Source organism: Candoia aspera, chromosome 7 (genome assembly GCF_035149785.1).
Source record: "Candoia aspera isolate rCanAsp1 chromosome 7, rCanAsp1.hap2, whole genome shotgun sequence".
Taxonomy (NCBI): Eukaryota; Metazoa; Chordata; class Lepidosauria; order Squamata; family Boidae; genus Candoia; species Candoia aspera.
Genome location: NC_086159.1, coordinates 81,199,616 through 81,221,650, shown reverse-complemented (window position 1 = coordinate 81,221,650; position 22,035 = coordinate 81,199,616). Strand labels below are relative to the sequence as shown.

The 22,035-nt window shown below is 50.8% G+C and overlaps 1 protein-coding gene across 2 annotated transcripts in view; it reads right to left on the bottom strand.

Annotated features, from left to right (window-relative positions):
* Positions 1–22,035, bottom strand: part of FBLN1 (fibulin 1) — a 73,348-nt gene that overhangs the window by 39,717 nt on the left and 11,596 nt on the right. For both annotated transcript variants that reach the window (XM_063308334.1, XM_063308335.1), the window contains exons 2-5: positions 14,449–14,548; positions 12,251–12,383; positions 11,293–11,461; positions 1,846–1,890 (exon numbers count right to left, since the gene is read on the bottom strand). In XM_063308334.1, the coding sequence (XP_063164404.1) occupies positions 1,846–1,890; positions 11,293–11,461; positions 12,251–12,383; positions 14,449–14,548 (447 nt within the window). The remainder of the gene's footprint in view (positions 1–1,845; positions 1,891–11,292; positions 11,462–12,250; positions 12,384–14,448; positions 14,549–22,035) is intronic.

The window sequence follows — 22,035 nt, the reverse complement described above, 5'->3', positions numbered from 1 at the left end:
TGTTTCAAGGTGCTGGTTTTAACCTATAAAGTCCTTTAAAACCTATGAAGTATCTTCAGGCGTGCCACCTCCAACCAGGTTCAATCTGTCCAAAGGGTCCTTCCCAGGAGAAGCATTGGAAGTGAGGAAAGCTGAGCTCAGAGGCATTGTTTCTCCATAATGGCCCTGGCCCTCTGGAAGGGACTCCCCTTGTGGATTATAGCTTTCCAAAAGCTGACAAAATTGATTTATTCTGGATGGATTTAGTTCTGACGTATATGAGTTTTATTCATTAGCTTAAGAGGAGTATCAATGGAGTAGGCATCAAAAAGGTTAACTGGAATGATTGTGCAACAGGGTCCTTGGATCAGATTGCTCCTAGAAGCATTTCCCTGTTTGTTGACCCCAAATTCTCCCTGGTTTTCCAAGGAAATGGCAGAAGAGGTGCCCAGAGGGCCACTGGAGAAAGGCAAAGAATAAAGCCAACCAAATTTGCATAAGAACCCATATTAGGGATTACAATAAGTGTGGCAAAATGTAAGTATATTTCCACTCTTACTGCATCCACAGATGGCCTTGAAGACCACTTGGAAGCTTCAACTGGTCCAAAATGTGGTGTGAGCAATTATGGGCCAGCAGCAACATGCCGATACAGGACCTCTGCTGTGTAAGCTGGACTGGCTACCGTTGAGCATATGGGTGCAATTTAAGGTGCTGGTTGTTACTTATGAAGCCCTACCAGGCATAGGGCTTGGATAATTGAGGGACTGCCTTTCTCCTATTGTTTCTGCCCTTCCTGTAAGAACTGACAGAGTTTGAATGTTTCAGGTCACATCTATTAAACAATGTCACCTTATGGCGCCCAGGAGGTGGGCCTTCTCTGTCATGGCACCTGTCCTTTGGAATACCATTCACCCTGCCCAAAGGTATGGACAGCCCTGACCCCACTGTTCTTCAAGAAAGCTCCAGAGATCTGGTTTTCCCCCAGACTTTGGCTAAGACAAAGTGCGTGCCCATCAAGGAAGTAAGCTTTGTTAGGTTAAGGTCAGTTTTTCTCCCTGATAGGACCACCTTTTCTTTGTGCTTTAAAGTTTTTCATCCTTGTACGCAGCCTAGACTCATTGGCGAATGGGAGGCCCAAGAAATTTAAATTATAAAATAAGAAAATTAAAGAAAAAGGTCAAGATTCCTTCAAGCTGACCTTAACTAGCTGCATAGATACATGGGTTTCCCCACTGCTTTCTCCCAAGATAATGATTAGATTTATATCTGCCTTTATTCTGTGCAACTCAAGGTGCTGTGCATAATGCTCCCTCCTCTTATTTTTTGCACAACAACCCTGTGAGGTGGGCTGGGCTGAGAGAGAAGGACTGCCCCCAAAGTCACCCAGCCGGCTTTCCTGCTTAAGGGAAGACTAAACCTCATGGTCTTCCAGTTTCTGATCCAGCATCTTAGCCACTAGACCAGACTGGCTCCTCTAAACTATAAGGATATTTTACAATACAGTGATGTGACCTCTCAGTCTAGCCCACAGCCCTGGGATTTTGAGATGGCCTCTCATCTAAGCACTACCAGCCCCAAACCAGCTTATCTTTTCAAGATCAGACAAGGTCAGCTAAGACCTGCCAAATATGGAGAACCGCTATATTTTAGAACAGTGTTTCTCAACCTTGGCAACTTTAAGATGGGTGGACTTCAACTCCCAGAATTCCCCAGCCAGCAAGGTTGAGAAACTCTGTTTTAGAAGGTAACAGTGAATGAGAACCCTGAATAAAATTCACATTGCATCTACGAATTCTCAAGTTTGTCTAACACCAATGCTCTGTTCTCTCTGAGGCTCCCTTCCCACAATATGACCTAGCTTACCTCTGCACCGGTCGTTCAGATAATGATCCTCAAGGTTAACTTCCACTGGAGAAACCAAACCAGCATTGAGGAGCGAAAGAGAGACACGTTGTTACTGAAATTGACTTCCAACATCCCGCATCTTTCTTACAAACTGTGTTAAGCCTGAGGCTGATATGAGCTGTTATGAAAAGAAGTGCTTCTCTGGGGACATATTCTAACATAATTCTACCCATAAACCAACCAACCACATTCTGAACTGGTGTAATCTTGTGTGAATCATGCCTTTAGCGCAAGCAAGTTCACTCCCCAGCGATATGACGCAAGGAGTTAGTTAATCTGAGGTGCGTTGACTTGGCAGTAGGAGCATCTACCGGGTACGGTTAAAAAACGACAAGATGGCGGCCCCAACAGTGTGATAAAAACTCTGCCCGTTTTTTTATGTGCACCGCACATGCGACACACACACAAAAACAGGCAGAGGTTCAATTGCGTCCTGGTGGCCATCTTGAATCTCTTTTATCCCACTCCATAGACATCCCTGCATGGCATCAGTACTAAAGAAGCACAAATCTCATCCCCATAACATCAACCCGTCCCACCCGGTCAGGCAGCGGGGGCATGCTACGGACCCCCTCAGCAAAGGAATTTCATCTGGCGGGGTCCAGGAGGCGAGCCTTCTCTGCAGTGGCGCCCACCCTCTGGAACATCTTGCCCCCGGAGGTGAGACAGGTTTCCTCACTCTTGGACTTCCGGAAGAAACTTAAGGCCTGGTTCTGCCGCCTTGCGTGGCAGGGGGAGAGCGATAGCTCCACCTGGGGATGGCTGGCGCCATAGGACCACTTGGATTTTACGTTTGTTTTTGTGTATATTTTAATGTAATTTTTATGTGGCTATGTTTTTAATGCTATTTATTGAAAACCTCCCAGAGTCCCCCATTGGGGGAGATGGCGGTGATATAACTTTAATAAATAAATAAATAGGGTTTCCACCCCCCCAGTTCAGTGACCACCCCATCATTAGCTATAAGAAAAGCTGCTTGAGGGTTTCATCTGAGGGTAGCTAAACTAGCACAACAAGATGGCTCGATCCTGCACAGAAATGGCTTGCACATTTCTGACAGGAGAGCTATCCTAACTGCCCTTCCTAAACCAGCAGTGGAAACCTACAAGCTTTCAATGTTAGGGATGTCAGCAGTGGAAGCCAGGATATCACGTGCATCCTTGAGGCTTGCACTGGACACCCATCTTTGTGGACCATAAAGTTCTAAAAAGTTGCCGCCTGCCGTAGTAAGTCTTTACGTGTTAGTGTTCTTGGACGGTGCATGCATGAGTTTTAAGCTGGACCTGTCTGTCTGTGGATTGCAAGGAGGTTCTCTCTCACCCACAGAGTCTACCATTAATTTCACAGGCATGCAGAGGGTAGGCTTAGCGCATTGTCTGGGAACTTAAGAAACCCTGACCGGGAGAAAATGTGAGGTAATTGGTTGACTCACTCATAACCCTAACCCACCATGTGAATGATTTGCTTTGGCTTAGCAGATGGACAAATTCAGATTGTGTTTCTTTTATGGCATACTTCATGACTACACACCCAGCTGAAACAAATATTTCACCTTTTAAGTCAGCTTCTAGTGCAAGTAAATCATCTGTGTTTCCCAGTGTTGATCAGTTTAATGAACTAATGGGTCCTCTGAGTGACTAATGAGTTCTAGCTTCTCATACCAGTGAGAAAAAGGTGTTAGCCTTGGCTGAACAAACTTACTTACATAAGCACTATTTAAACACCACCTTTACTACCACCTCTATCGTCACACCATCTACAAAAACCTTCATCCGCTTGCTCTAAAGAATCTTTATTACAAACCAGAATGAAGTCACACCAAAAAGTTAGTATCAGGGTACAATTCCCCTTTTACACCCCCAGTACTTTAAACCCACGGCTTCTCTTTCCCACCTTTCCCACATTTCAGTGGACTCTTTGCCCTGACTTTAGTGGCCTTGAAGCTGAGCAGTTCATAGTTGTTGACACAACAGACACCTCCATCCTGAGGACTGTCAGCTCTTAACTTATCTCTCCCAAAATGGGAAGACAGAAAGGACAAGTGTCCATGAAATACAACTGGCCCACCAAAGAGTCATCTCTATACAGGGTACGCAAACTCGGAGAGTATGCTTCTGGAACATATATGACGGTGTCATGCGCTGCCTACCTCTGAATAACGTTCAGACACTGGTTTGCAAAGCAGGCTCTGGTTTATTTCAGGGTAGGTACAACGTTGTTAGAAAAAAGCTGAGAGTGACAGGAGCGCGCCGGTGCGGGGTTTAAATACCCCGCGCCGGTCAGCGCCCCCTCGCTCTCGGTCACGTCACCCCCCTTTGTCCCATGCGTTGCCCTGCCATTGGTTGAGGGTTTCCAGGATCGCCCATCCTCAGGTTTTCATTCTTCTGCTGATTGCTTTCAGCTGGGCGATCCCCGTTGTATTGCCGCTGATGGCTTGGGTGGCTCCGTGATCCGTTTAGCTATTGTTTGTTAGCCGTTAGTCGTTGTGGGTTGATGGCTACTTAACTTGTACCCCTTCACCTATTTCCTTGTCATTGTCATGAGTGCCATTGCGCTGATGACTTTAGCTCAACGGCACTCATGACATACTGCCCCCTTTCCGAATAGTGTTCTCCCCCGGGTTTCTGGGTTTTCCCCATGGAGCTGTCAAAATGCCACATTTTTTTTTTTTTTTTTTTTTTTTTAAAGTTCCCGCCGGAGTAGTTGTCGCCCCTCCCTTTGCTCCTCCCTCTACCACGTGCCTTCCCAGGGTGTGTCCATGGTGCGCATGCTCGGGTTCTGACCTGGCGTGCGCATGCTCCAGCCACACCCTGTTTGTTTGGCTCAGTTCGGCGAGGCGAGAGGCGTGGCTGGTCGGGTGCTTCTCAGCTCCAGGTAGGGCCCTTCTTTTCTTATTTAGAGTGCGTCGCCTTTGTTGTGTCTCTTGGGCGTTGCCCCCAGGTTGCCCTGTTGACTTGCTTGCCACTCCCCCGCGGCCGGAGGGCGGGGGGAGGGTGCTGGCGATCGTTTGTCACCACCCCGTGGGCCCGGGGCGGGGGGAGTGAGTCCCGGGGGGGGGAAGGTCCACCCAAGTCGCGGGCTTGGGGGGGGCCCTTTCCCTTGGGGCACGGGAGGCGGGGGGAGGCCTGCGGGGGGGGGTTTGGTTTTGCTGACCTTGGTTGCGGTTTGTCGGGGTATGCCCGGTGAAATGCTCTGGTCAGGTCAGGCGCGTTAACGTTATGCGCCGCCACCCATTCAGGGTGGGGGAAGTGTTTCCACCTGACCAGGTAGTGTAGGGTTCCTCGTTGTTTGCGGGAGTCGAGGATGTCCCTTATCTCGAAGTGGTGTTGCCCGTCGATCATAAGCGGTGCGGGCTGTGGCGTGCTTGGGTGCCATCGGGAGGTGGTTGCCGGTTTTAGGAGGCTGGTGTGGAACACCGGGTGGAGCCTCCGGAGGTTGTGTGGCAGGTCCAGGCGTATTGCTACCGGGTTCACTATTTGCGTGACTCGGAACGGCCCGATGTACTTAGGCCCCAGTTTTTTCGAGGGTTGGGTTGACTTTAGGAACTTGGTGGAGAGATAGGCCATATCCCCCGCCTGGAACGTCGGTTGTAGGCGCCGGTGCTTGTCGGCCTGCTCTTTGTAAGCAGCCTGTGCCTCCTTTAGCGCCGCCGTGATTACTGGCCATGCTTCCGCGATCTTCCGTCCCCAGTCGCTGGCGTCCACCTGGGGTTCCGGGGGTTGAGGTAGCTCCGGGATGGGGACGAAGTCGCGCCCCGAGACTACTTCGAACGGGGTTTTCCCCGTGCTCGTGTGGACGGCGTTATTGTATGCGACTTCGGCGAACGGGAGCAGTTCAGCCCAGTCGTCTTGGTGGTAGTTCGTATATGATCGTATAAATTGCTCTAAGGTGGCATTAAGAACCTCAGTGGCTCCGTCCGTCTGCGGATGCCAAGCCGTAGACAGGGCCTGTTGGGTCCCCGTCAGCTTCAGGAAGGCCCGCCAGAATTTGGAGGTGAACTGTGTGCCCCTGTCGGTCACCACACGTGCGGGACATCCGTGTAGCCTGTACACGTGGATGAGGAAGAGTTTGGCTAGTTGTTGCGAGGATGGGACCGACGTGCAGGGGATGAAGTGGGCCTGCTTTGAGAAGTAGTCCTTCACCACCCAAATGGCCGTTTTCTTCTGGCTGGGTGGGAGGTCCACTATAAAATCCATAGAGATTTCCTCCCATGGGCGGGAGGGTTCTGCCACCCGTTGCAGTAGCCCCGCGGGTTTGCCTGGTGCCCGTTTGGCCCTAGCGCACGTTGGGCAGGACGCCACGTAGGTTTTTACGTCTCGCCTGAGCGCGGGCCACCAGAATTGGCGCCGCGTTAGGTGTAGGGTCTTGAGGAACCCAAAGTGTCCCGCTTGCTTGGCGTCGTGTGACCTATGCAAGATCGCCTGGCGTTGCGAGTCCGGGACGTAGATTCTGCCTTCCCCCCATGCCAGGTCTTGCGCCATTGTTACCTTGTCGGGGTTTGCCAGGAACCAGGGGTCGGTTTTGAGGGCGGCGGCGAGGTCCGTGCGCATTCCCCCTGGTAGTTGCGGTTGCCTTCTTTCCGTCGCCGGTTGTCCCGCCGTCGGCTGCGCCGTAGCGTCGAGCTGCCTCCGTGCGCCGCTTCGGGTGGTCACGGCCATCCCCAGTTGCGAGGCGGATAGGACCGTCCCAATGGTGTCTGGGGCGGGCTCTTCGTCTTGGGGCAGCCGGGAGAGGGCGTCGGCCAGAAAGTTCTTCTTTCCCGGCATGAACTTCAGCTGGAAATCAAAGCGGCTGAAGAATTGGGCCCATCGGACCTGTTTTGGGCTAAGGCGTCTAGGCGTTCGTAGGGCCTCGAGGTTCCGGTGGTCCGTCCAGACCTCGAATGGTTGGGTGGCTCCCTCGAGTAGGTGACGCCATGTCTCTAGTGCCGATTTCACCGCGAAGGCTTCTTTCTCCCAGACGTGCCATCGCCTCTCTGTCTCGGAGAACTTCCTTGACAGGTAGGCGCATGGTTTCAGGAGCCCCGTGGAGTCTTTTTGTAGCAGGATGGCTCCCAGGGAGAAGTCTGAGGCGTCGGCTTGGACCACGAACGGCCGTTCTGGGTCCGGGTGCGCGAGGATTGGCTCCGTCGTGAACAGCGCTTTCAGCTTGTCGAATGCGGTCTGGCACGCGGGAGTCCAATTCAGCACTGTGCCTGGGTTCTTGGCGCGTCGGGTGTCCCCCACCCCTTTGGTTTTGAGGAGGTCCGTTAAGGGGAGGGCTATCTCAGCGAACCCCCGGGCGAAGGACCTGTAGAAATTCGCGAATCCCAGGAAGCTCTGTAGTTGCCGTCTGTTGCGGGGCCGCTCCCAGTTTAGCACCGCTTCGACTTTTGCGGGGTCCATTTCGATGCCGTCCCCGGAGATTCGATACCCCAAATAGTCTAGGCGCTCTTTGTGAAACTCGCACTTTGTGGGCTTTGCATAGAGCTGCGCCCTTCTGAGCTTGTCGAGGACTTGCCTGACTAAGGTTACGTGTTCCTCGTATGTTTTTGTGTAAATGAGGACGTCGTCGATGTAGACCAGGACCCCTTTAAACAGATGTTCATGCAGTACCTCATTGATGAGCTGCATGAACACCCCAGGGGCCCCCGCGAGTCCGAAGGGCAGTACCTTGTACTGGAACGCGCCTAGGGGGCAGTTAAACGCCGTCTTCCATTCGTCCCCCTCCCTGATTCGGATGCGATAGTACGCCTCGCGCAGGTCCAATTTGGAAAAGACTTTGCCCGTGGACAGGTGGGCGAGCATGTCCTTCACCAGGGGTAAGGGGTATTTGTTGGACAGGGAAGCCGCGTTTAGGCCCCGGTAGTCGGTACAGAGCCGTAGGGTCCCGTCTTTCTTCTCCCGGAATAAGACGGGGGCTCCGACCGGTGAGCATGCTGGCTCTATGAATCCCCTGTCTAGGTTTTTATCGATGAACTCCCGGAGGGTTGCCATCTCCTTCGGGGTCATCGAATAGATCTTTGGTCTAGGTAGGGGGACGTCGGGCAGTAGGTCGATCCGGCAATCCGTCTTGCGGTGGGGGGGTAGTTGGTCTGCCTCTGCCTCTCCGAAGACCTCGGAGAAGTCGGCGTATTGTTCCGGTAGGTCTGCTGTGGTAGCGGCGTTGTCTTGTGTGGTCGCCTCCGCTCGTCCTACCGTGGGGTTGCTTTCGCCAGCTGGTACTGGTGCTCGATACTCGCCGTCGCCGAATGTGAAGGTGCGGGTCGCCCAGTTGATCCGCGGGTTGTTTTTCGCGAGCCATGGCATCCCCAGGACTGCAATGGGCCGTCCGATGGGCGTGACTACGAACGACGTGCGCTCGGTGTGAGTGCCCATTTGCAGGGTGACCGGCTCGGTTTGTAGCGTGGCTGGTTTCCCTCCCGCTGTAGAGCCGTCCAGCTGGTGGAATGCCAGCGGCGTGGGGAGGGGGAAGCAGCGGAGGTCGAGTTTGGCGACTAGGTCGGGGTGGATGAGGTTTTTTGAGCACCCCGAGTCCACTAGTGCCGCGGCCGTGGTGGCTCCGTTGCCGGCAGAGAGTTGAATTGCTGCCAATATTACGGAGCTTTTGTCGTTTCGTTGAGGTGGTCCGCGTTGCTGTCCCACCGCCTGCCTCGCCACGCGTCTCAGAGCAAGCGGGGAGCATTTCCCGCCGGCTGGTCGGGGTCGGTATTGTCCTCTTCCCCCCAGTAAGTGTCCCAGCCCTCTTCCGGTGTCGCTGTGGCCACGGTCATTCGGCGGTGAGGGGGCGGCCCCGGGTTGGGTGGTTTGGGGCTAATTTTCGGGGCGGGCTTGGGCGCGCTGGTCGGCGGTCGGTTGGCGAAGCAATCCGCCGTCTTGTGCCCTAATTTGCCACACCTCCCGCAGGGCTCCCGGTTGAACTTCTTTTTTGGGTATATGGGGCCGGCCATCCCCCCGTGTGGTGCGGGTACCTTTTTCCCGACATAGTTTGTGTCTTCCGTGGTTGTCATCAGGAAGGTGCGGTGCGCGTGTTCGGCTTTTCCCGCGAGGTGGATCCACCCGTGTAACGTTTCTGGGTCGTCGCGGTAGAGGGCCCATTGGAGAACGTCGCGGTTGAGCCCCCTTTTGAAGATTTCCAGCAGGGTGGTCTCAGACCAGTCGCAGACCTTTCCCGCGAGGGCTTTGAACTCCAGGGCGTAGTCAGGGACCGTGCGTGTGCCCTGTTTAAGTCTCTGGAGTGCGCTTTTCGCCCGTACTTTAGCTAGGGGGTCTTCGAAGTAGGTTTTCATCTCTTTGATGAAAGCAGGGAAGGTGGCGAGGGCGGGGGAGCTGGACTCGTACAGTTGGACGTACCAGTCCGCCGCCCTGTCTTGGAGTTTGATCGCCACGGCGGCGATCTTGTCGGCCTCGGAGTCATAGGAGTGTCCGTGCCTCCCCATGAACTCCCTAGCGTTGGTCACGAAAAACGAGAGTTTTGAGGGGGTCCCATCGAAGAAGATGGGGAAGTCCTTTGGGGCCCGGGCGTTTTGTGCGGCCCCGCCTCTCGCTTCCCGGGGTGTGGTGTCGGCCGCCTGTGCCGTCTGCTGGCTCTCCGCTGGCCCGTGTGTGTTCGGTGCTTCGCTCGGGGTGTGGGCTTGTGCGGGGACGTCGTTGGGTGGCGCGGGGGGCATGAGCGCCTGGAGCATGGTCCGGAGTTCCGTCAGCTGAGCCCGCATGGCCGCGAGTTCAGCTCGTGCCTCCTCGTCCACAGCCCGCGCCGCCGCTGGGGCCGGTTCCGTTGGCGCGTCCTCGGGGGTGGGTTGCCGGTGGGGTTCATCGTCCCTCCGCCGCGGGTCCGCTTCCTCCTCCGTCTGATGGGTGTCTCCGTCGTCCTCCTCCGTGTCGAGCATCGTGGGGCTGTCGCTCCACGCCCGTTGCTGGGGTGCGATGTGGGGCGCGGGGTCCTCCGCTGGTTTCGGAAGTCGTGCTGCTCCCTCCCGCGGTCGGGTTGCCTCCGTCGCCATCTCCCCTTGGGGTTGGAGCTGAGGCTCGGGTCGGGTGGGGTGGGCGTCCATGGCTCCGGGAGTCCGCGGTGCCTCTGGCCTCGGTCGGTCCTCCTCTGTCTCTTGCCGCGCGGCTCGCCCTCCTTGCCCGCGTCGTTCCGGCCTCATCTTGCTGGTCTTCTCGCCGTCTACTCCTCCCGCGGCTCGTTGTCGTCCGGTGGGGCTCGGCGAGGCTGAGTTTATGACTCTCAGCTTTATGTCATGCGCTGCCTACCTCTGAATAACGTTCAGACACTGGTTTGCAAAGCAGGCTCTGGTTTATTTCAGGGTAGGTACAACGTTGTTAGAAAAAAGCTGAGAGTGACAGGAGCGCGCCGGTGCGGGGTTTAAATACCCCGCGCCGGTCAGCGCCCCCTCGCTCTCGGTCACGTCACCCCCCTTTGTCCCATGCGTTGCCCTGCCATTGGTTGAGGGTTTCCAGGATCGCCCATCCTCAGGTTTTCATTCTTCTGCTGATTGCTTTCAGCTGGGCGATCCCCGTTGTATTGCCGCTGATGGCTTGGGTGGCTCCGTGATCCGTTTAGCTATTGTTTGTTAGCCGTTAGTCGTTGTGGGTTGATGGCTACTTAACTTGTACCCCTTCACCTATTTCCTTGTCATTGTCATGAGTGCCATTGCGCTGATGACTTTAGCTCAACGGCACTCATGACAGACGGATGCTTAGAGACTTTTCAGCAGGCATATAAACAATGAAAATGTGTTCCCTGACAGTAGTATAAAATCTAGAAATCACATTTCAAGGATAGTAGTGGGCAGTATTTTATCTTTTGTGGGCCAGCTTACCCAGAAGTAATCACTGCAAATCATTAGTGGCAGATCTGCAGTCAGCAATGGGGAGGGTTAGAACTGGAAGTGGGTGGAAACACCACCCTGTTAACCTCTCTTCCTCCTCCCACGGCTGACCCCGGGGAGGGGTGGATCAAAATCAATCACTTGCGGAGAGCTGCTAAAATTAGGACGAAGCCAAGGGCAAAAAGTGGCCCGACCATCTTAACTAAGGCCCAGAACAATTCTGGAAGCTTAAACACATCGTTTGGAAGCTACCTTAGATCATGCTTCCCAGCTGCTACTGGTAGAGAAATTGGCTGGTTCATTCACTGTCAAAACAACAGCAACAGAGGAAACAGGGAAGGTTTCCTTTGAAGCTTTTCCAGTAACATCTAGATGTCTAGATGGAGGAATGAACACAAGGTCAACATGGTCAATGGTGTGACTTCTCCCCACAGCAGCTTTGCTCTTCCAGGTTAAAGGCTAGTCTCCGGTTCTACAGATTAAATCTCCCTACACATTATAAGTCATCTTATAAAGAGCATGCCACAATTCTCCTGCCATTCAAAACTTGTTGCTCCTTTCTCCAAGGAAGTTTTCTCCTCTGCATGACTTACCTACTTCTTTGTTAGGATTGTCAACGATCACAGCATCCAAGCTTTCTTGCCCTTCGACACAGCAAGCTCTGAACACCAGTCCACACTGGTAGCCCATGAAGAGGCTCTGTTCACAGCTGTGGCCTTGTTTCTGCGCCTCCTTCCCCAAAAAGCAGCAGTGACAACATTTCTGTGCAGGGGAAATTAATTTATCACGTTATCCCAGCCTCAGCTGTCCTTCTCCTGTGCTCCCTTTTGGGGTTAATCCTTTCAGAACAGCTCTGAAAATATTGGGACTTTTCCAAGCTTTGGGCAACAGCCACTCAGCTGTTCCCCTGGTCTGAAGCCCACAACACAGAATTAAGCACACTGAACAATGTGCAGGATGTCCAGGAGTTTTGTAAACCATCTTTTAGGGCAGCCTTTCTCAACCTTTTGGCCCTGGAGGAACCCTTGAAATATTTTTCAGGCCTCGGAAAACCTGGAAGGAACCCCTGCACATTCAGGCTCAAATATAGGCCAGAAGTTGCAAAATTATATTCATTTCATGGGTATGCTTGTATCTATGCATTAACAGTGTTCTTAAAATGAAAATAAAGAATGAAACTTAACCTCCTGAATGTGAAGTTGCCCAAATTTGAAATAATTTTTTAAATAAATCGTGATTTCCCAGGGAACCCTTAGTGGGCTCTCGCAGAACCCGAGGTTGCCACAGAACCTGGGTTGAGAAACCCTGGGTTAGGGAAAGCACTGTTTTCGTGGGATGCGCTGTCAGGAAAAATTGAAAATACCTGGCATTTTCCATATCCCGTTGCCCAACATCTTACTGGGGAACCCTCAAAGAACCACCCAGGGACCAGCGAATTCTAGAACTACAGTTTGAAATGTACTGAAGTAGATGAATAGCATCCAGCTCTGGTTACAAAAGAAAATTCCAAATTTCCATGCAATCATTTCGACATCCCCTCCAAAATCTCACCCTGATGATCTTGTCTTCACAGGTGGAATTTTCCCTCGGCAAGTCACAATCTTCTTGCTTGCTGGCAATGGCCATTCCAGTTGTGCAATGCAGCTCCTCCAGCTGACTGAGGCAGCACTGTTCCTGGGCTATCCTGCAAAGAGAGTGGGACAGAGGAAGCTCTGGGCCCAGCTCCACCAGGACAGCATTGCAAGCTTCTCACTGCTCAAGCAGTAGCTCTATGCTTGGTTGGACAAATGTCCAGCAGTATTGATATGAGCCTTGCTGAATATTCTTCCTGTTGAAAGTCGGAAATCACCTTTCTGTGCAACTTTCAAAAATTCTTTTTTCTTGTGTTTCTTGCTTTTTTCGTTTTTCTTTTTTTGTAGCTTTTTTTCTCTTTTTTGTAGTTTTTATCTTTGCTTCAAATTCAATAAAATTCTTTTAAAAGGAGTATAGATAGTAGCCTAACCACCGTGCTGCTGAGAAATCCCAACATCTGCACTGAGCAGGTTTGACATCCTGGTTTAGCCTAGACTGGCATCCAGGTATCACGCTTAACCATATCCATGTAAAACAGGCTGGTCTACACAGAGCACCTCTCTTGTTTCCCAGCGTTTACTGAGCCACCTCCTGGGCTCGATAAATTAAGTATTTTTTCCCATGTAGGGCTGTGCAATGCTTCAGGTTCAGTTTGGAACAGACAACTCAGAATACATCGAAGCAGAAACACAGAATGGGCTTACAGCTTATTAAACCAACTGGGTCTTTGTCCACGATTCCATGGCCACAGCAGGACAATTTCAGCTGTACCCGAAGATCCTGGAGAAAGACGAGGCTGCTTTGATCAGTCCCAGAAGGTGCTACGTTTGGAAGGACCCCTTTCAACTCAAATCCAAAACATTGCACAGCCCACCAAAGCAATCAAAGAGCAAGTTGACAGGGACCTCTGACGAAACAGAATGGGCTTTTTTTTCACTGTCCTTTGGATTCTCACAGAGCAAAGAAAGCCCTATTTCATTAAATTAATATGCAAATCTAGAACTCATTCATCTTTTCCTTTGTCCCCTCCGCAGGGCACATGCTTAAAACGAGCTGAGATTTCCCGACAGAATTTGGAGAACTCTATCTTACTTTCCTTTATTTCCATTAAAAGAAAAACTATTACAAGATCAAGTTAGAGATTAAGAAAATGTTAACAAGAGAACTCATCCCCTGTTCTTTGTGGCTGCACCAGTGTAATTTGGGAGTTTTCTCAAGAGAACATTATCACTAAACAAGAAAGCTGCACTAGCCTGTTATTTTGAAACTAAATACAAAAAGAAAACAAAAGAAACTTTGTTCAAAAGACTCATATAAGAAAGTTGAATGCTAAATATTTATAGGGAAAGTCTGTGAAAGTTTAGTCTTGTTATCAATTAAAGTGGTAAATCTGGGATATGTCACTCCAAATTCCAGAGGTGGGCTCTGCTTGCCAAGTTGGAATAACACTAGTTTAATAGAATGTTTCATTTCCATTCTAATCCTGTGTAGGCAGGCAAGCATTTTCCTTTCCTCCAATTTAGCTTCATCTTTTCTTCTTAGTATTATTTGTCCTATTACTACTACTACTATTAGTATCATTATTATTATTATGACTTCTAAGTCAAGTAAATTTTGTCTTCTCACCACTTCATGGCAGGAGGCCTATTTTAATGCCAAGACAAATCCAAATGTCCAAACTCAGTGGTTGATATAATCACACAAGACACTTGCTTTGCCAAAACATCCACAGTTGCAGCTTTGAAAACAGGAGAGAACAATCAAGATAACATTTTCCCAGAAGAGGCTGACTCTCCTACAGGAACTAATGTTGGCTTGGGCAAAGCAGCCAAATTCGTGACCGAAAGAGGGCTGCCTGAGGGGGGTTGGGAAATGGACACGAGGAGCATCTCAGCAGGTGGCAGGATGTGGGCAATCTTGTCTGAGCGTGGAAGACAAGCAGGATTTGACCTGGTTCATACTTGGATGGGAGACTACCAGGACCTCCTAGGACTCAGACCCTTCTGGAAAGTAAAAATGAAACAAATGAAAACATGGCAAGCTATTTCCATATTGCTGCCAAGAACCTCACATAGATATGCCAATGAAACACCCAGGAAGCGAAGCCAGCTTAAGGGAGGAGGGAGGCGGTATTGGACTGACGCAGCAACACACCAGCTAAGCACTTTGCCATCTACCTGCATTCCTTGGAATCCAGATCTGAAGGGAGAAGCCTACAGTCTTTCTTCTGACTCGCCCATTCATATCCACGGGAGCAGCAGGTCTCCACCGATGCTTCTGCAGAAGGGAAAAAAAAGGTACATTTAGTCTTAAAAAGCAGCATTGACAAAGTTCAGTTTCAAGGCGATTCTCCTTCATAGGACAAAAGGGACCTCGCAGACCATCTCGCTCAACCTCCCTGCTAGGCTCCCACTTCATAATCCCAATTTCCCATTTTCTCTCATAATTCTCCCCTTCGATTGCACCACCGCAGCCACCATCTTGACTTTGTTGACCACACTCTGCAGACCCCCGGCTAGCTTTCATCTGTATTTGTGGGTGGGTGTTTCTTTGCGTAAAGGGCAAGGAAGAGATTAGATGTGCCCACCAGCCAATGGAGGATAACAGTTTGTCCATCTGTATTACATGGTCTTTTTGCTGTCAAAATGTTTTGTCACCAGAAGGCAACGTCGAGATCTTCCTCTTGACTAAAATGTAGAAGTCTTGTACAGTCATAAATCTCTGTTATGTCTGTAACAAAAATGGATCCAGACAGCAAACAAGTACGAAATGTGTTTCTTGTTCCTCTCTAATTTCTTCTCAACCAAGCCAGAATTCCGCTGGAAGTCCACTTGCAACCTGATCGGCTTGGGACTGGAAAAGTGGTCAAATTCTATTCCAGATGAGAGATTCCCCTGTCACGGCAGATATAACTACATCCTAAAGGCAATCTTGAGTATCATATTGAAGTTCCATCATTCTCTCTTTCACAGCTGACATTCAGAGGGTACAAACACTTAAGCTTTACTCTACTTGGGGTTAGCCAGCTCTGTGCCTCCAACACATGGTGATCTATTCAATAGTTCATAGTTAGACAGACCAAGGCTTGTCACCTAGCCAGAATGTCCTGTCCATTAAGCCTGGGAAGAGACTGCTGGTAAGTCCCTTTGGACTTCTTTTCAGTTTCAAAAAAGTGGGGGGAAATATTTAAACCAGTACTTATAGTGGCCGAGAAAGTAATATTGCCCAGTGATAGGTTTTGAATCCAATTAGACAGTGTTTCCCAACTTCGGCAATTTTAAGATGTGTGGACTTCAACTCCCAGAATTCCCCAGCTGGCACCCCTGATAATGCAACAGAAATTCCTGGGAAACCATAACAAACAAAATATTTTTTTATAATTCTTTAAAGACAGAAGCAAAAGCTTCTTAAGGAAAAAGAAAATGTATAAACGGAAGTGAAAGAACCAAGTATTAAAAAGAACAGGTAAATTAAATATAGAGCTGATATATACCATATATTAGAAGGGCGAACAATACAGTTAAAAACTAACAAACTGCAATTCAGCACATGATTGTATTGCTAAAAACAGCTGGACTGAAGCAGTAAGCTGCACATACTTTAGCCAACCCATCTATTCAGACTTCGTATTTTTGGTGGACGGTGTCCAAACTGAGGCAAATTAATGAGCAGCAAGATTGAGGACACATTTAACATTTCATGCACCAAAGCTCACCGCGCAGCACGAACACTAGAACTGATAAACAAAGCCCTCTAATTGGTCTTTGGATATTGGCAACTGACACCTTCCTGTCCATGCAAAACACAGAAAACATCCTTCTTTCAGTCCAACACAAGTCTCCTGGTGAAAAAAAAGCAAGGTATGCTTCAGAAAAGGTTGTTTCTGCAAGAAAGGGCAGCTTTTTGGTGGCTCAGTTCCATAAGTAGCATTTTTGTAATAAAGGTATATCCTCTTCAGGGACAAACTCTTTGCCTGTAACTTCACAGATGCTTCCATGTAATTTTCTTGGAATTCAACAGGATGTTTTCTGGCTAGTCCATTTTCTGGTGTCCCTCATCCAACTAGGTCAGATCTTGCTTAGCTTTTCAAGGGCACCCAACATCACCTACATCCTGCCATTAATTGGCAGCAGGCTGGTACCACCATGATGCAAACAGGGTGTGGTGGTATCACATATGCTGGCTGGCAGATGAATTTCTACTACCTTTTCTCCTTTTTAGACGTCAGCGTTTTCCTTGTTCTTAAGCAGTGGAAACTTCAGAGTTACACTTGGCTTTCAAGGGTCCAGCATGCTTTGGAAATGATTTGGAAGAAGTGTTTCGGCCTTGCAAGAACTCGGCCACAGCGTGGCTCCGCTATTTACCGCAGCATCTGAGAAAGGTGGAATGAAAGAGATGCTTTAAGGCAGCCGCTCATTAAACGTGGCTGTTCACTGCAGCATCTTCTGACTCAGGCAGCTGAAAAATGGTGCGGCTGCTTTAATGAGAAGCAGAGGCGCTGGGCTCCCCTGAGGCCTGAAGCACGCTTTCCAAATAATTTTAATGCTTTTTTTTTCCTAAAGCAAGCACAACTTCCCACCTCAAGCTGAAGCACTGATTTTCAGCAACGGCGGTGAGAAAGGAGACTTCACTCACCCCTGTGCTAAACCATAAGCCAGTTTCTATAGTCCGTATTTAAATTTACACATCATGCAAGAACAAGACACTGTGATTTGTAAGCCCTGGTATGATTTTAGTGCTGTGCAAATGCAGACAACGGTGGTGTATTCAACCACAATTAAACAAACCATGGCTTAGAATAATGTATGGAGTGGGTCAGGGGGGTTAAAAAGTATTTTCAAAATAAGTACACCACCCTTCAAAGTTTGTTTCTCCCAAGGTCTCTTACAAGTTACTATTTCCTAGTTCCACGGATTTTGCAAAAATAGTATGTAGTAGATCAATTTTGCCTTTTCTGTAACAGCAAAGAGGTCTCAGGCTCTGGAAGACGTAACCATACCCCAAAGCAAGCTGGCCCTGAAGACCCCTAAACATGGATTCCTGGAATTGCCTTTTTACTTCTCCAGCAAATTTACAGAACATAGATCCAGTTCACGCAATGTGCCAAGCTAGAGTTGGACCTTGCCTGATGCAAACCTGGAGCATGAGTACATTGTGGTTGACAAGCATCCAGCTGGAACCCATGGTTTATAGGTTTCTTCTACAGAGCCCCAGTCTGGCCTGCTGCCTCAACCGGGATGGTCAGAGGATGACCTCTCTCCCCGCTTCCAGCCCCTGGAGACAGAGATGAGAGGCAGCTAAAGATGGATGCTCCAACCACTTATCTTCACTGCCCTGTCTTTTTATCTATCCCCTCTGGGAGAGGATGAGATTTTTAAAAAGGGGATAGAGGAAGACCAACCACAGTCTGAACCAAAGGTTGGTTTGAGAGCAGAAATGCCCTGGGGTGTCCCCACAATGCTCCATCAAACTTTGAGAGCTTCTGTCAGATGAAGGTGATGAACCCTGGAAGTTCATCAGCTTGATTTTCAATCTGGAGGAAGATCTGCTCCTGCAACAGTTTCAAAGCACTTCTGCTGAACCTTCAGGCAGGGCAGATTCCCACTGGGAAGAGACCCTTCCTCCACATTCAGAAGACAAGATGCCATGGGTCTTGGAGTCTGTCAGGCTCTGCCTGCGATCCAGTAAAGACACAGACGCTAGCGTAGGCTTAGGTTCTGGCTTTATTGAGGAACAGAGTGCATGCCTTTAAAAAGCTGAGAGTGAGGGGAGCGCACCAGAACGGGATTTAAATAGCCTGCACCGGTCAGTGCTCCACCCCCCTTATTCCAGGTGCGTCCCACGAGTCCCACCAGTTTCGTCCCTGTCAGGTGAGAGGTAGTTAAGCCCCCCTGCGCCCCGGGCATCGCCTCGATCACCTTCCTGAACGGTAATGATTCATTGCCGGGCGATCAGGCTCTTAATCCTTTGACAGCTCGGGCGCGCCTCTCTTGTTGTTTAGTCAATTGCTTGTTGGCAACTTTGTATCGTTGTCTTCCGCGCCGCCAGTCTCGGTTGTTACTTAGTTTCCTGCACCTGTTGCTTTCCTTTGTGTTTCATAGTTGCCTTTGCCTTAATCCGCCAGGGACCCATTTCCCTGTATTGTCATGCGAGCCGTTGCGATGTCACAAGCATCGCAATGGTGATCATGACATACTGCCCCCCTTTAGGAAATCGCTGAGGGTTTGGAGGGATAGGCGGTATGGAAGTTGCGGATCAGGTCGGGAGCCTGGATGTTGCGGGCAGCGACCCACTCAGGGTGTGGGAAGTGTTTCCATTTGACTAGGTACTAGAGGGAGCCCCGCAGCTTGCGGGAGTCTAGTACCTCCTTGACCTTGAAGTGTTGCTGTCCGTCTATCATCACTGGTGGGGGGGGCATGCATGGGTGCCACCTGGAGGGGTCACTTGCCGGCTTAAGTAAGCTGCAGTGGAACACCGGGTGCAGCCGCTTTAAATTATGGGGCAGGTCCAAGCGCACCATGACTGGGTTCACGATTTGTGTCACCTGGAATGGCCCAATAAATTTGGGGGCCAGTTTCTTAGACGGTTGCGGTGATTTGATGAATCTGGTGGATAGGTAGACCAGGTCCCCTACCCGAAACGTTGGTTGTTGGCGCCGGTGTTTGTCCGCTTGCAGTTTGTATGTGGTTTGCGCCTCTTTAAGCGCGTCCTTGATGACCGGCCAGGAATCTGAGAGTTTCGCACCCCAATCACAGGCGGCCACTGCTGGGGACGGGAGCTGGGGTAGCTCAGGGATGGGGACGAACTCCCGACCCGACACCATCCCAAAGGGGGTTTGTCCCGTGCTTTGATGTATCGCGTTGTTGTATGCGACCTCTGCAAACGGGAGTAGGTCCACCCAGTCGTCCTGGTGGTAGTTTATATAGGAGCGGAGAAATTGCTCCAGTGTGGCATTAAGGATCTCTGTAGATCCGTCCATCTGGGGATGCCAGGAGGTTGACAGGGCTTGCTGGGTGCCTATTAGTTTCAAAAAAGCCCGCCAAAACCTCGAGGTAAATTGTGTGCCCCTATCGGTCACCAAGTGGGAGGGGCACCCATGGAGGCGGTACACGTGTACCAGGAAAAGTTTCACCAGCTGTTGTGCTGACGGGATCGAAATGGGCTTGTTTTGAGAAGTAGTCTTTGACTACCCAAATGACCGTTTTCTTTTGGCTAGGCGGTAAGTCCACAATGAAATCCATTGAGAGATTTCATCCCAAGGGCGGGAGGGTTCAGCCACGAGTTGCAGCAGCCCCTGGGGTTTACCAGCCGGTCACTTGGCCATCGCACACACCGGGCAGGACGCCACATATATTTTGACGTCCTTCCTCATCGAGTGCCACCAAAACTGTCGCCAAGTTAGGTGTAGGGTTTTCAGGAACCCGAAGTGACCAGCCTGTTTGCTGTCATGCGATCTGCTAAGGATCGTCGGTCTTTGTGAGTCAGGAACATATAACCTTTCCTCCGCCCATGCGAGGTCCTGTTTCATAGTTACTTTGTTAGGGTTGGCGAGGAGCCAGGGGTCAGATTTTATTGCTGTTATGAAATCTGCCCGTAGCCCACCTGGCATCTGTGGTTGCCTGCGCCTTGGGGCGGGTTGCACCGGAGTCGTTTGCAGGGGGGGGCAGGCTGTCCCTGAGCGCATCCCTGGGTGACAGCCGCCAGACCCAGCTGGGAGTCAGAGAGCACAGTCCCGACGATGTCGGAGATGGGCTCCACATCCTGGGGTAGTCAGGAGAGTGCGTCTGCCAGGAAATTCTTTTTTCCTGGTATGAACTTCAGCTGGAAGTTGAACCAGCTGAAGAACTGAGCCCAGCGTATCTGTTTGGGACTGAGGTGCCAGGGCGTACGGAGTGCCTCGAGATTGCGGTGGTCTGTCCAGACCTCAAACGGGCAAGTCGCCCCTTCCAAAAGGTGACGCCAAGCCTCCAGTGCTGCTTTAACTGCAAAGGCTTCCTTTTCCCACATGTGCCAGCACCTCTCTGTCTCTGAAAATTTCCTAGAGAGATAGGCGCATGGCTTCAGGATTCCAGCGGAATCCTTTTGCAGTAGGATGGCCCCAGTTGAGAAATCAGAGGCGTCCGCCTGCACCACAAAAGGCTGTTCGGGGTCCAGGTGGGACAGGATTGGCTCCGCTGTGAACAGCGCTTTTAGCCTGTCAAAAGCAGTTTGACAGTTGGGAGTCCAATTAAGCACAGCCCCTGGGTTTTTGACCTTGCACGTCTCCCCGACGCCTTTGGTCTTTAGTAAATCGGTTAAGGGCAGGGCAATTTCCGCGAACCCCCTTGCAAAGGACCTATAGAAGTTCGCGAACCCAAGGAAGCTTTGAAGCTGGCGCCTGGTGCGTTGGCGTTCCCAGCTCAAAACTGCCTGAACCTTCGCGGGGTCCATCTCTATGCCCTTGTCAGAGATTCTGTACCCTAAGTAGTCGAAGCGCGACTTGTGGAATTCGCACTTGGACAGCTTAGTGTAGAGTTTGGCTTTCCGGAGCTTAGTGAGAACTTGTCTCACTAATCTCTCGTGTTCCCTCTGATTCCTTGTGTAGATTAGGACATCGTCTAGGTAAACTAGGACTCCTTTGAATAGATGGTCATGCAGCACCTCGTTGATGAGTTGCATGATGACCCCCGGGGCCCCCGCAAGACCGAAAGGCAGTACCTTGTACTGGAAGGAGCCCAAGGGACAGTTGAACGCCGTTTTCCACTTGTCCCCCTCCCTGATGCGAATTCTGTAGTACGCCTCGTGGAGGTCGAGTTTGGAAAACACCCTTCCCTTTGACAAGTGTGCCAGCATGTATTTTACGAGGGGAAGGGGGTATTTGTTGGATAGGGAGGCGGAATTTAATCCACGGTAATCTGTGCATAGTCTCAGGGTGCCGTCCTTCTTTCCTCGGAATAGGACAGGCGCTCCAACCAGCAAGTTTGCCAGTTCGATGAAGCCCCTGGAGAGGTTTTTGTCCAAAAATTCTCGCAGCGCCGCCAATTCCCTCTGGGTCATGGGGTAGATTTTGGGCTTGGGTAATGGGACGTCCGGGAGCAGTTCGATTGCACAGTCCGTCTTGCGATGGGGGGGGGTAATTGGTCTGCCTCCTCCTCCCCGAAGACGTCTGCAAAGTCCGAGTATTGCTCCGGCAGTCCTTCTGGGGGTGGGGGGCGTGGGTTTGGTCGACGATCTCTGCCCTCCCCACAGTCAGAGCGGAGGATTTCTCCTTTGTTGGTGCTTGGTAGACCCCGTCCTCGAACGTTATAGAGCAGGTCCTCCAATTTATGCAGGGGTTGTGGCGTGCTAGCCAGGGGATCCCCAGCACCACTATGGGCTTCCCCACCGGGGTTACCACAAAGTCTATGGACTCCCTGTGGGTGCCCATTTTCAGGGTGACCTTTCAGGGTGAACTTTCAGGGTGACATGTCGATCAAGGTGGCCTCAGACCATTCCGGGATTTTACCCGCTAGGACCTTGAACTCGAGAGCGTAGTCTGCCACCGCTTTTTTCCCTTGGCAAAGACCTTTAAGGGTACTCTTGGCCCTTTCCTTTGCCAGGGGGTCTTCGAAGTATTGTTTGAGCGCGGCTAGGAAGTTGTGAAAAGTGGCCAGGGCTGGGGCTCCGGACTCCAACATCTGGACATACCAGTCCGCAGCCCTGCCTTTGAGTTTCGTGGCCACTGCCGAGATTTTGGACGCTTCCGTCTTGAAGCAATGTCCATACTGGGCCATGTAGTTCCTGGC